The sequence below is a fragment of the Phyllostomus hastatus genome, unplaced genomic scaffold (genome assembly GCF_019186645.2).
Source record: "Phyllostomus hastatus isolate PE091 unplaced genomic scaffold, TTU_PhHast_1.1 phas_scaffold_501, whole genome shotgun sequence".
NCBI classification, from domain to species: domain Eukaryota; kingdom Metazoa; phylum Chordata; class Mammalia; order Chiroptera; family Phyllostomidae; genus Phyllostomus; species Phyllostomus hastatus.
Genome location: NW_025334033.1, coordinates 15,730,571 through 15,744,922, shown reverse-complemented (window position 1 = coordinate 15,744,922; position 14,352 = coordinate 15,730,571). Strand labels below are relative to the sequence as shown.

Genomic DNA, 14,352 nt, shown 5'->3' with positions numbered 1-14,352 from the left:
TGAACAATTTTTTACTCTAGAGATTCTGACTCAACTGGTTTAAGGAAGGGCCTTAGATTTTAAAGTGTGCCAGACTGAGAACCACTGCTCTAGAGCATGCAGTGTTCTCACATTCAGTACTTTAACTTGAGTCTCACAAATACCCTGTGCAATGTGGAGTTGGAGAAACTAAGGCTCAGAGAGGCTTAAGTGACTTCCAAAGGCCCATGGCCTGTAAGGGATATATCTAAGACATGCTGAGAAATTGTGGCTCAGCATTAATCATCACTCATCTCTTTGGCCATACAGGGTGGGCAGAACTGGGGTGAGGGGACTGATGACTCATGAAGAGTATTGCTTTGGAGACACCTGATACCTACCTACACCTCCAATGGGGAAAAAGAGATGCTTCCCCTTACCTCAAGCTACAGTGAGAGGAGCTTTCAGGGAAACACTTGGAGAACTTGATACAAGTCACCTAGGGCCTGGGGGAATACAGGCACCTGGGATCTGATACTTCCTGAGAAATCAAAGGTAAACTAGAGAGAGAAAGAGACACTGGAAATAGGTTGCATTTTTACCAACTGTGGATACATAAATTTTTCCCAGGGGAAGGTATACTGATGTTGGCAATTTACTTTGTTATGCACCACAAATAAGATAGATTAGTGGGCTGATAGAGGGATGGATAGATATGTGATAAATCAAGTGTGGAAACTGGCTAAATGTTCCCAGGGGTGGTGGGAGAGAATTCTTCCTGAAGTATTTTATTTTGTAAAAGATTTTATTTATTTATTTGTAGAGAAAGGGGAAGGGGAGGAGAAAGAGAAAGAAACATTAACGTGTGGCTACCTTTCACAAACTCCCAACCAGGGACCTGGCCCACAACTCAGGCATGTACCCCGACCGGGAATTGAACCAGTGATGTCCTGGTTTGCAGGCAGGCATTCAACCCACTGAGCCACACCAGTCAGGACCCCAAAGCTATTTAAAAGGGAGTCTAGCTAAGAAGGCGGTAGGGCACCCAAGGGATCAAGCAGAGAATTGAACCCTCAGAGCCCAAGAGCTGAGGGCCAGAGCCATAGGTGGTTTGCCCAGAATGGCCTTCACGCATGTCATGCATCTGAGACAACTGAGAATCTGCACTGCCCTTCCCACCAAAACCCAGACCTGTGGGAATCTAAATGCTGAATCAGTGAGTAGTTAAGGTGGAGGAGGTGGAGATGAAAAAGGGAAAATATTAAAAAAGTGGTCTGTGCCTCATACCCCTTTGCAGCCTTCTGCCTGAAGCAGGACTGAGCTTGGGAAAAGGAAAAGCTTTACCTTAGAATAAAGTTGGCATGGCATGCATGAAATTTTACTCAGGATAAAAAAAGAAGTGTCCTCAGAGAATTTGAAGAGACAGTGGATTAAATATACAATAAATCTTGTGCTCGCATCCTACTCAAACCTGCTTATTCAGTAACATGCACATGCCTAAAAAAACCCACCCCTGGATGAAAGAATCCTGATTTATGGTCACATCACATGCCCATTTATTCCATAAATACTTATTGAGTACTTGCTATGTGCCAGGCATTGGTATAGATAGTGAGGATATAATAGTGAATCAGATAAACATTTGATATAAATAGTGAAGTTTTAAAAGACACAGAGGGTAATGGTAACATTCTACATCTTAAGATTTGAGTTACATAGGTGCATGCATTTATGAAAGTCAGAATTCAATATTTATTTACAGTTTTCTCTTTTGATGTACAACTTACATATAATGACATGAACACATATTAAATACATGTTTGCTGAGTATTGACAAATGCATGATCGTCACAGCTCTGCCTCCTTCCATTGTCAGCAGATAACCTTGCCTCCTACTTCACTGAGAAAATGCAAGTCACAAGACAGGCCTTCCCTCAACTTACAAATGTATGTGCAGTCATATTATCCTTTCTTCCTTTTCTTCTGTTATTGTGGGCAGCATGCTCCTACTCCCACTGGAGGCCAGTTTCTGCCCCTGGTTTTTATATCCTATCCCCTTCAACCTTCTCAGAGACCTTGCTCTATTGGATCATCCCTCTCATCCTGAACTCACATGTCAAGGAATGAGCTGGATTCTCTCTCTTACCTCAGAGTCCTTACACACACCATTTCTTTTTCTTGGAAATACTTTGCTACTTCATGTATTATAATTCTCACTCACCCTTCAGGTCTTTGCTTGAATGCTATTTATTTAGATGTGACTTCCCTGACCATCTCTCCCACAGCATAGTAGAACCTACTGAACTTTCTTTTTCATGACACTCAGCTCACCTATAATTTCTTGTTTTATGTATGACTTGCCCACAAGACAAACACTGTCTTGTTAACTGCTATACTTCCAGTACTTAGCTTTAAACCTGGCATATTAAATACTTATTGCTGTTCCCTGACTGGTGTGGCTCAATGGATTGAGTCCTGGCCTGCGAACCAAAAGATGGCTGGTTCAATTCCCAGTCAGGGCACATGCCTGGGTTGCAGGCCAGGTCCCCAGTTTCACATGTGTGAGAGGCAACCGATTGATGTAGCTCTTATACATCAATATTTCTCCCTCTTTCCCTCCCTCACCATCCCTCTAAAGTAAATAAAATCTTTTCAAAAATAAATATTTATTGCTGAAGAAAATAATTAATGAAAATTTAATCATATCATCTGTACCATGTAGTATTTTTTAAAATGTCTTCTTTTTCTTCATAGATTTTAATTTTTTTTTATCCTAATAGCTATTGCAATCTTTTCTGGGATTGCATTAAAAAAGAAGGGCACTATAGCATTTTGTTCTTATAATTCTGTTCTTTAAATTTATTATTTATTCTTTAAATTTTTACTTACTGATTTTTAGAGAGAGAGAGAAACATCGATTTGTTGCTCCACTTACTCATGCATTAACTGGTTGATTCTTGTAAGTGCCCTGATGGGGAATTGAACCTACAACCTTGATGTATCTGGATGACGCTCTGACCAGCTGAGGCACCCAGCCAAGGCTTGCTCTTAAAATTTAAATAAATGTCCTGTACATAGAAGATTCTCAATAAGAACTATTCCACAATCATAAAAATCCTGCCCTATGGAAAAATCCTTAGAGATTCTGTATTTCAATTTCCTCAGGAAGAAAACCCAACTACTGCAGCATTTTTAGACTGAATTACTAGTGCATTATTATTATTTATGTACTTATGTTTAGAGACCCCCTGTGGGGAGACATTCTAAAAATTCAGAGTTCTTTCTATCTGAAAATTGTGAAGGAGGATGATCATCAGTTACTTTACATGACTAAATCGTGTTAAAAGCTTAGTTTTTCTTGGCAAACCTAAACTCACTCAGTATTCATTTATAGGCACGAGGGACCTAACATTACATGAATGCTCATGTATGTAACACTCATACACACATGTGCCATTTAAACACATAAATATGTATATACCTACATATATAATTTGAGGAGGCAGAAGAGTTAAAAATTTATTTTAAAATGAGAGATCTCCTTACAAACAGTTTCTACTGCCAGAGTTGATGTAAGTCTTGTTGACCAACTAGAGCATCTGTCATGAGGTCAAAGTACATTATCAACCCAAGTACAGTTAGGGGTTTTACAGACCAGCCTTTTTCTGGAGTTCTATCCAAATAAAACTAACAACCTAGACTAGCCAAAAAGGCAATTCAAGTCTTGACCGATGTCCCCTGAACATGACAAAGCAAACTTCTTAAAAATCCTCTTTCCCAGCTTGAATTTCCACGTTCATCACTCCCCCAAACAGGAGTCACCTATCCTGTCTTCTTTCACTTCAGTGTAATTTAGCTTATGCAGGTTCTTACTTACCTTCCTCACCCCGGAGCTGACCCGCGGGCGAGAACGCTTCCGGGCAGGGGCACCCGGTGGAGGGTGTGCCCGAGGAGGTGAGCGCGGGGCATCTGCCAGGCGCAGCGAGTGCGCGGGTTCAGGGAAGTCCCCTTCCTCAAGGGGCTAAGGAACTGGAGCTAAAAGGAGCAATGAGTAAGTACAGTGGAAAAAAATAACATCCCAGACCTTACATAATTATCTACCGGGAGGTAGGATACCGACTCTGGGTAAAATTAGGGATTGTGAGATAGGCGGGATCCGTCTGGAGGTGAGCCTAGGACCTGGACCTGGGCAATGAATGATCTAATTTGTAAGTATTTGTGGAGCCTTCTGACTAGTGTCTCTCGGGTGGCTGTTCTGTCGTCTTTTCCTTTACAGTCTCGGCTGACTTTTAGCTGGGTAACATAAGGATCATATGTCCAGCGGGCAGATAAAAACTCTTACAACTTTACTAAAGAGGTGGTTTGGGATAATGACGTGGTCTCTGAGGTCCCTGAAGCTGGAGCCCGGGTGTCCTGGGTCCCAAGTGATCCGGTACCCCTCCAGTTTAACAGTCCACAGGGGCAGTTATGTCCAATACGAAGCGCTGAGTTGCAAGGGCACCTGCTCCTAGGACTGTGCCCCTGGCCTCAGTCTCCAGGTGAGCCACTCGGGGCTCCACGAGAGTCCGCGCAGGCCGTCAGTAGTGGCCCCGCCCACTGCCCCTCTGGGGAGCCCCCCCCCCCCGCTACTTGTCCTCCTTCGCGCCGCCATTTTCGGCTACGCCTCCCGCACATTTAGACTCTTCTCGGCTTCCGTCCCAGATGATCCCACCCCAAGGGTGCCACCGCCTCCTCCATCTCTCGGAGCTGGAGCCTCTTCCTCGGCCAGTGGCGTAGCCGGACTCTGAGTCAGTGCCAGGCACCTAGGGGCGGAGGTCCGCAGCCTGGTGTAGACCCGAGCGGGGGGGCCATGGAGAAAGCGGCCCGAGGCGCTCTCCAAACTGACTGAGAGGGCCCGTTGCGGCTGCAGGCGCCATGGACCGAGCCCCAGCAGACCAGGTACGGGCCGGGGGCTGGGGGTCGCCGCTTCTTCCCAGGCGGGCCCCTGACTCCGAGTGCGGGCCCAGACTGCCGGAGCCTTGGGGTTCTCGAGGGCGCAGACCTGCTTCGCCTGGGAGCCTGGAGGCGCTCCGATCTCCTGCATTGTTCCAGATGCCGCCTCGGGCTTGGGGACGTTTTCCATCCCTGGTTAGCAGCCCCCACTCCAGGCTGGGAACTCGCTTTTGCCCCTCCTCCCTGGATTGGTGAAAGGGGCCAGAGGACTCCCGAGTTGTCCGTGCTCTCCCAAGAGGGTTTATAACTTCTAGGGAATCTACCCCCAGCCCCTCTCCATTCTCTTCAGTTTTGGAATGTGTTTTTGAAGGTGGAAAGGCTTTTGAGGGCTTCTCACCCAGAGAGACTGTCCGAACGTGTGACAATTACCGAGAAAAAGGGGGTTATGGACTTTTTAGGTGTACGTTCCATTGAGCGAAGCATTGTTTTTACAATGGTTTTGGGGAGGTGTCCTTTTTAAGATATGAAATACTACCATTTCTCCTTGCTTTCCTACCTAACCACTTTGCAAGAATTAGTGATTTTTAAAAAGTAAGTTTAAATCTTAAGGGTATAGGGCTCAAAGCATAAATTCATTTCCGATCCCAAAGTAGTCCCATTAGTGTTCTGTTTTTAATTGCACCACCTAATTCTTGATTATCCATGTTAATAGGTGCTGAAAATTAGGGCTTTTACGTTGTCATCACAACATAAAAAGTAATCTAAAATAATGTTTTATTTCCCCCCAAAAGTTTTAAGTATTTTCCATTCTTGAAACCTTTGTGAAATGACATAAATTGAGGTCGAAGTTTTTTCACTACATTCCCCTCTACAGAGGAAGGCCTTGCCCAGTGATGAACTAGGCTAACAGATGAAGGAAAGGGAGAGATTTGTGATTTGCCTAATTATTTTACAAATGGATAATTAGCACCTTAATAAATGATACAGGGTTTACCAAATTCTTCTGTATGATTGATTGTATGTTGCTAATCAGAGCTCGTTTTGATTTTGAAATTGGGCTCCTGCAGGCAAAGCACAGTTTCCTATTTGTGTATATTTGTTTTTACAAAAATTTTAATAATAAAAAAGCTTTATGTGAATATGACTCTGAAAACACAAGTAAGTTTATGAAACAATACATGTACTTACCAAAGCAAAATTGATTGGAGCCTCTTGGCAAATACATACAGACTTTTCCTGTTACTCAGAGTATCCTATATAAAGCCTATATCTAATTTAATGAAAACCAAAATTTTAGGGCATCTATTTAAAATGCCTGAGATTTCAAAGCCTGACAAGTGAATAGGAAGTTTTCTTGAATGATTTTCTTGTATGCATGTCACTAATGAAAGGGTTCAGCATTTTACCATGATGCCAGAACTATAACCAGTAAAACTACCACCTGTATACTTATGGTTTCTTTCATCCTAGAGGAAATGTAATTAACTATTTAGATGGTAACCTGTGTGTGATTATCTTAACAGCAAGTGCTGTGAGCAGATTATCTGAACTAGATAGCCTCTTCCTTTTTCATTCTATGTTTTCCAAAGTCCACACCTATTTAAAATCCTGTAGAAATTTAAGAATTTATAAAAAATGTAGTTTTCCTTTGAAGAATTCCCCCCCCCCCCCCCCGTACTTCCTGCCTCTTCCTCAGCCTAATGCCAGGTAACAGAAAAATTTCAAATGAGTTTATGAAACCGAACCTTGTCTTCCGTTCACACACACTCTCAGGATACTGAGATCCAAAGGAGCGGTGCTACTTCACTTAGTTCATGCTGTAGGCAGTTAAGTTACTTCAAAGGGTCTCTGGATGGCCTGGAAAGCTGGTGCTTCATTTTATATTAGCATTTTTCTGGGGCAAGATTCTGGTATTTTCATAATATTCTCAAAGGGATCCATCATTGAAAAAGGGTAAGAACCATTGACTTAATGGTAGATTGGGGTTAGAACTGAGATTTCTCAACTTTGGAGTTCTCGATTGTTTCCACTACACCAGAGTAATGTAATGGTTTTCCCAGGTTATTAGGGGTATACTTTTATATTTTTTTACTAATGAGGTGAATTTAGATAAGTAAAAATCATGAAAAATATGTGATAATGTGTGAAATTTCCATTTTTGCTCACAAAAACGTTTCTTTTTCACCAGCGTTGGTTTATATTCAGAATTCCTGGGACTGCCTATGGCATTATAACTTATTATGATACTGAAGTGGTTAGCAATTAATATAAATTAGGGTTTTTTTAAAAGTATTTAATACAGACTTTCTGCATTTCATCTTAATCTGATTGAAACCCCTGGAATATTGCACAGTGTAACTTCTTAAAAAATCTAAGTGTGTTTTTCCTGAAAGTATTCATGTTGCTGTTTTGGATTACCTCTTATTTTAAACAATATATAAAAATTTGTGATTAAAAGGATAAATTGTGTATATTTGGTCAAGATTATAATAAAAAGTTGATCAAAATTATAAAAACTAAGTTACTAAGAATACATTCTAGATAATAGTCCTAATTGCAATAATGACTATGTGAAAGAATCTTATAACTAAAGGAGAATTTCAGCAATAATCTCCTTTAGCAAGACTGTTTTAAATAAAAACAAGTAGCTGAATTTTAACTGCCAGAATTAGATGTTCTAAGAACAGATATGACTTGGTGTAATACAGTTTTTTGTCCTTCAAAAAAAAAATGCTGGTATAAAGGGATGTGAAGAATAAATCATGGAGTTCATTTGGTTTATAAAGTCTTTAGTGTTTCTATTTTTAGGAAACCTAAGAGTGTTCTGAGATTAAAAAGATATAGATAATGGCTTTAGAAGTGACGAAACACTTGAGGTTTATGGCCTCTTTTGTATTATCAAATAGTGTAAACATTGGCTTAATTTTTAGTATATCAACATTGAATAGGTTTTTTTAAAAATTTACAAAATTATTGATTTCCAATGTCTTTAATTGTTATAAAAGCAAATGTGTAACAAATAGATATGACTTCACACAAAGTACAATTTACCAATAAATAGAAAATTATCTGGCTTATAATTCTTTCCTTTAATGTGTAAACTTCAAATAGCACTGCAACTTAAACATATTCAAAATAAGTTACTACATAATGTAATACATAATGCTTATAGTTTGCCTTTATAGACATAAGCTAGTGATCTGTCTTAACAGATTTTTAAAATAATACTTTTATAATTTTAAAAAAACAATAATTCTCATTTAGTGAAAATACCATTTGGAAAATTTAAAAGATATTTTCCCCTAAACCCTTAGTTCAAAGAGGAATTTAAAAAATAGAACTATATGCTTTCAAAAAGGTAATAACATACTACATGTGAAAACCTATGGGATGTGGCTGAAGCTATACTCTGAGGCAAATGTATAGTGTGAAACATTTTAAAGGGAAAATAAAAACTAAGCATCGAAGGCAAGGAGTTAGGGGGAAAACCCCACAAAAGCAAAAGAGGAAATAAATGTAAAAACAATAAAGTAGATAATCCAAAACCTAATATTAAATTTAAGAACTTTTTTAGAAAAGTGTCATCATATTTTAATAGGATTAGATACATACAGTCTGTTTTAAGAAAGGGGTAAATGTCTGGATAGTAAAGCAGCTGGACAGACCTTAAGTTAAATACTTTGAAGTCTTGTAAAACGTACATATAACTATTGCAGTTTATTTTGGCAAGTGGTTTACTTTCAGTATAAGCTATTCCAATAAGAAAACAATACAGCCAGCAGGTATTTTTTTAAGTATTAAATTTTTTTTCATTCAGCAGACATTTGTTTTACCTTTGGCCATGGGAGAAAAAATACCTTAATATTTGATATATTTCTACCTTCACATAGAATGTGGAAGGTTTCCATGGTCATATTTTTTCTGTAGGTGTGTGGTACATATTGGAATTTCACTGTAGGAGAGTGTGTTACTTTGTTCTAGTTTCAGTTTTTTGTATTAAGTGGGTGTCATTCTTCTGTTGCTTAATCTAGGAAAATTATTTGCCCTCTTTTGGAGGTTCTGTCTTAGAGCAGTTTAGTATGCATTTCCTGCTGATAGGAGCTTAGTAGGAGTATTTGCACGTTTTCACTAAACCTGTCATACAGTGCTCTTTCCAGAATATGTGCTCAATGCATACTTATTGAATTACATAGGCTGTCAGTGATCCGAATGTATTTGTTTAATGAGAAAGTGTTTTAGCCTCAGCTGGTGTGGCTGAGTGGATTGAGTGCCATCCTGGGAACCGAAAGGTTGCTGGTTCTGTTCCCAGTCAGGGCACATGCCTGGGTGTGGACCTGGTCCCCAGATAGGGGCATGCAAGAGGCAACCTATCACTGTATCTCTCACACGTCGGTATTTCTCTCCCTTCCTTTCTCCCTCCCTTCCCCTCTCTCTAAAATAAATAAATGACATATTTTTAAAAACCTCTTTTAAACAAGATTTTTATAGTTTCATGTTTGAATAAATTCTTGGATTTTCTAGATTATTCACATCAAAGAGGTTTTATTAACATTGGTTTTAATATATGCAAAATTTTAATTAGCGTAGGACTGTTTTCAAATACATGTTTCTGGGAAATTAAGATTTTTCATTAATTTGGAAAAATCAATTTCTGAGAAAGATAATTTTACTACATAGTTTTTTAAAGCAAGTAGTACAGCAGTTTGTTCTTTGTAGTTTAAAATTAAACCATATCTGTATTTTTTTTGCTTTAAGAAGACAGCTCTGTGCTATAAAATTTGTGATTTCTAAAAAATAGATTTTGGCAAAAGTAGAGAGACCAGACACCGAAATTCAAACTGAAGAACATTGTATGAAGTAACTAGTCTAATTTTCTCATAATGTTTTTGTTTTCCACTGTATAAGACATTTTTCTTTGATTTTATACAAATACTGCCAAAATCTGTTGCTTACTTAACATATTATCTATATGGGCTTTATTATGTGAAATTTTAAGAATAGCTTGGAGTCTTAACAGTACTTTTCAGGCCCAAGATCAGCAAATGCACATTTTGGTGTATGAAACTGAAGGCCCTAAAGTCACAGTAAACAACTTTTAAAAACCATAGAGTTGTAACTCTAGAGGACAGTTTGCCAGTCTGTTCCTGCTAGTGACATCTTCTGTTTGTACAGCTGTTGACTGTACAGCAGCTTCTCTTTTTTGCTGAACACAAAGGATCATTTTAGTGTTTGTGAATTTTATTGTTGAACTCTGGTATCTAGAATTGCACTTAGAATAGAAACCAATACAAACTTTAATATTTAAGGGTATAGAGGGGTGGGCAAAAGTAGGATTACAGTTTGTGAGTACACAGAACAGTTTATTATTGTATTAGTATTTACTTACTCATTATTGTATTATTTTTTATTAACCTGTTTTTGCCCACTCCTGTATACTGTGTATTTGTAGACAGTAGTTATAATTTATGCATGACACTTTTAGAACAGTGGCTTCCCTAAGTTCCTCAAAGTATTAAATAAAAGTACAGATGAAACTAGGTATTAAAAACTTGGAACTTTTGACTTGAGCAAGAATTCCAATTTGTTGTTTCAAAAGTAATTTATGATTTAGTATTTTTGGGGGGTATCAAGAAAAGTGCTATTTAAAATTTTTTATTTCTTTATAATTAATGTTGCTTCTTTTTTCACATTAGACAAAGAACTTGATGTAACCATATTCCTTACTTTAAAACAAATCAGTTTCTTCTTGTCCAGATTTATAAAACTGTTCAGAGTTCTCATATATTCAGAAGGACTTTTTGTTTTAAAAAATCCTAAAAAGTTACGTTTTAGTACAGTTTAAGTGTGATTTAAGTTTTCTTATGTATATGTATGAACTACATAAAGTGAGTTTCAATGATCTGTGCCTTGTTGTTGAACATCAGCTTTTTTCCTTATTAAGGAAACTTTTATTATCTTGATTATTTTATGCCTCATACAAACAAGTTCGGTGTTCTAGCGACTATCATAGTGAAAATTACTGACTTATTCTATTATTATTTGAAGTTTTTGCCTCCTGTGTTGACATGCAAGAAATTGAATTTAGTTCACAGCTATTTGTAAGTAAAATTACTGCATCTACTTCAGATAAAAGTAGACTTCAAAGTTCAATTAGATGGGAGAAAGAATAGTGAGTTAATACTGTGATACAGTTCAAATGATTTTCTCCTCTCCCTTTTTACAAGCACTTCTGAATTTATAGTGGAATCTTTTTAGAAAAAAATTTTTTCAATTAAGGCTATATAGCAAGTATATCAAGTCTTATTTTTAGATTTTCTTGGATTTTTTTTCTGGGAAACATGCCTGAAATTTATTCTGAGAACTGTGTCTTGGTGAGAGCATCTAATAAATGCCATCCTAGTGTGTTTGTTGGAGAAAAGTTCTTTTTAATGATGACATTTTTTAAATTTGTTGTTATAAATATAACAGATGCAGAAGAAAACCTCCTAAACCCAATGTACAGCTAAGTGAATTATTGTAAGATAAATACTTTGTAACTGTCACCTAAGTTAGTATATAGAACTTTGCCAAGTACCCCAGAAGCTCTCCAGGAACCTCCTCCCAATCATAGCTCCTGCTTTCCTAACTAATTCCTATCCCAATTTATGGATCTTACTTACTTTTCTGAATTGTTTTGTCACCCATATGTGCATCCTTAAATACTTTAGTTTTTTAAATATGTCTTTTAAATCTCTAGATTAATTATAAGATACAAAATGGGCCCTGGCCTGGTAGCTTCAGGTGGCAGAGCGTTATCTTGATATGCTAAGGTTGCAGTTGGGACCCCTGGTCACAGCACATATTAGAATCAACCAATAAATGCATAAATAAGTGGAACAACAAATTGGTTTTCGTCCCTCGCTTCCTCCTTCCCTCTGTCTCTTAAAATCAATTTTAAAAAAGAAATACAAAATAAACTAAAATGGAGTACATATTCTGAATTATTTTAGTTTGCTCAGTTTATCTCCTAGGAAACCAAAGTACTTATTTTTTCCCCTAGTTTAAGTGTGAACCAGAAGTTTTCTTCCCCTTAAGTCTTTTTAAAAAAATTCATCTTAGACATTTTCCTTCCTTTTAATTTAACCATACTAATGTAATTTTCTGAAATGGTCAGAAAGAGACTTTTTTAGACTATTCTAACAAATATAATTATCCTTCAGAATGCTGTTTAATGATTTCCCCCCCATAACAAAATTAGTTTAAAACACACTGTTTCATATCTGAAGGGCTAGATTTCGTACCATCAGCTTTATTTTGGGACTTTGAGGTATGACTGATTTCCTTGTACTCTTGATTGTTTTAACAGCTTTGATTACATAACATGTGAATTTCATAGAAACGTAGTAGCCTTTGATAAGTTTTTTTCCCTGTTTTATTTAATGACTTTGTCTAATCACATTTATTTATTTTAATTTGTTGTTACATTCCCTTGGATGTTTTGTGAGTACTGAGGAGACCTGACTAGTGTTTGTAAAAACTGACTCATATTGTTGTATCATGAATTTATGTTATTTAAGTATTTTGCTCTTTTGTTAATCATGTGTTTTACTTTCTCTTTGAAGAATGTCAAGCTGTCAGCTGAGGTGGAGCCATTTATTCCCCAGAAGAAGAATCCTGATACGTTTATGATCCCTATGGCACTCCCAAATGATAATGGAAGTGTTTCTGGTGTAGAACCAACTCCAATTCCCAGCTACTTGATTACCTGTTATCCATTTGTACAGGAAAACCAGTCCAACAGGTAATTTGTTGATTATTTTCTTTTCTGGTTGGGGGAGCAAAGGGTAGGAAATATAGAAGTTGATGAAACACACTACTTAATTTTTTTCCTTTTGTAACTTGTAAACATGAACCATTTCTCTGTTTTTTTAAGAGTAAGTAAAATCAAATGATGTGGAATTTCAAAATTTATTAGCATAGTTTATTTTGTCACTCTTTAAAAGGATATGGAGTTCTTTGGATATACCATATTTGCCATGCATGACGCACACCCATGTTTTGTGCCCATTATGCATGGGGTTGTTCTGCCCGTGGTGTGTAATCACTGTACCCAGGTATAGTGCACGTCCTTATTTTTTCCTCAAAGATTTGGGCAAAAAGTGCGCATTACACACTGCAAAAAACAGTATCTCATAATAAGTAACTGAAATTTGTTTGAAATAAATTGACTTAAATGGAGGAATGAATTACTCAGAAAGAGGTAAACAGAAACCCCTTTTTGAGATCAAGCATCTAATCATACTTGCTAAGATAGTCTAGCATAAGAAGAAAATACCAAGGGATCAGTCCTTAACTTTGAAGCTTTTATGCTTGGTTAGCATATAACTCTAAACTCAGATTCTAGTTCTAAACTTAGCTTCTGTGCTATAGTCTGTAGGATGATTCAGCAAAATTATTGCAATTCAGGTAGTGTGTGACCTAGTAACCACTAGGGTGTAGCTTGAGATAGTCATGACAGCCTTTCTAACCCTGCTTAGATTGTCTGGCTGACTAGCACTTCATTGGTATACTTCATTTTATGGCTGTATAAAAGTAATCTTAGACTCTTTCAAGTTATATCACACACAGAAAATTGTACTTCTTCCCTAGCACCGTGGAAGAAACGGCTGAGGCCTCTACCCAGCCACCCCTCAGTGCTAAGGCAATCAGTGTTTCTTCATGTCTTTGACCCATTGTGACACACTGGTGCTGAGGCACATTCTTTGAAAAATTCTGGACATATGAGATATGAGACTGCTAAACAACTTTTTCAGAAATTAAATATTCAAGATAATAATCTGAAACTTAAAAAAACGAATAGATGTTATTTTTTAGAGAAGTTTTAGTTTACAGAAAATTGAGCAGACAATAACAGAAAGTTCCCATATGTTCCCCACCCCCTCCAAATAGTTTCATCTGTTATTAACACCTTGGTTGAGTGGTACATTTGTTACAACTGATGAACCAAAATTGATTCATTAATAACTAAAGTTGGTAGTCCACATTAGGGTTCATGTTTGGTGTTGTACAAGGGGAGACCCAAAAAGACCTTGGACTTTATTCATAAAAAATTGTGTATCCTCGCATGTTTCAGTCACCCTTAAAGTACTCCATTTGATGCAGTATACCTATCAAGATGTTTTTTCCACTGCTTAAAATAGGTTTTCAACTCATTGCTTTGATGTGCTTTAGTCCTCCTGCTGTGTGTTGTTTCACCTCTTCCACATTGGCAAAATTTCCCTTTAAGAGCTAGGGTGGGGCATGGGGGTTGTGCCATTTTTGGTCAAAAACTGCTGAACACAGTGTGGTGTGGGCAGGTGTACTTGTAAATCACCCATTACGAAATGGACAAATGTGTTCAAAGAGTCTTCAAAAACATTCACTAAAGCCAAATGCAGCCTCTCACAACAACGCTAGCTGGTACACTGATACAGGTGGGTTCCT

At 37.6% G+C, this 14,352-nt stretch overlaps 1 protein-coding gene across 3 annotated transcripts in view; it reads left to right on the top strand.

The window, feature by feature from the left end:
* The first annotated feature begins 3,882 nt into the window (after positions 1–3,882).
* SECISBP2L (SECIS binding protein 2 like) overlaps positions 3,883–14,352 on the top strand; it is a 48,335-nt gene continuing 37,865 nt past the window's right edge. For 2 of the 3 annotated variants that reach the window (XM_045822519.1, XM_045822517.1), the window contains exons 1-2: positions 4,664–4,896; positions 12,492–12,670. In XM_045822519.1, the coding sequence (XP_045678475.1) occupies positions 4,873–4,896; positions 12,492–12,670 (203 nt within the window). In that variant the 5' untranslated portion in view covers positions 4,664–4,872. Of the gene's footprint in view, positions 4,010–4,663; positions 4,897–12,491; positions 12,671–14,352 lie in introns of those variants that run through there. The other variant, XM_045822518.1, reaches the window with a different exon arrangement.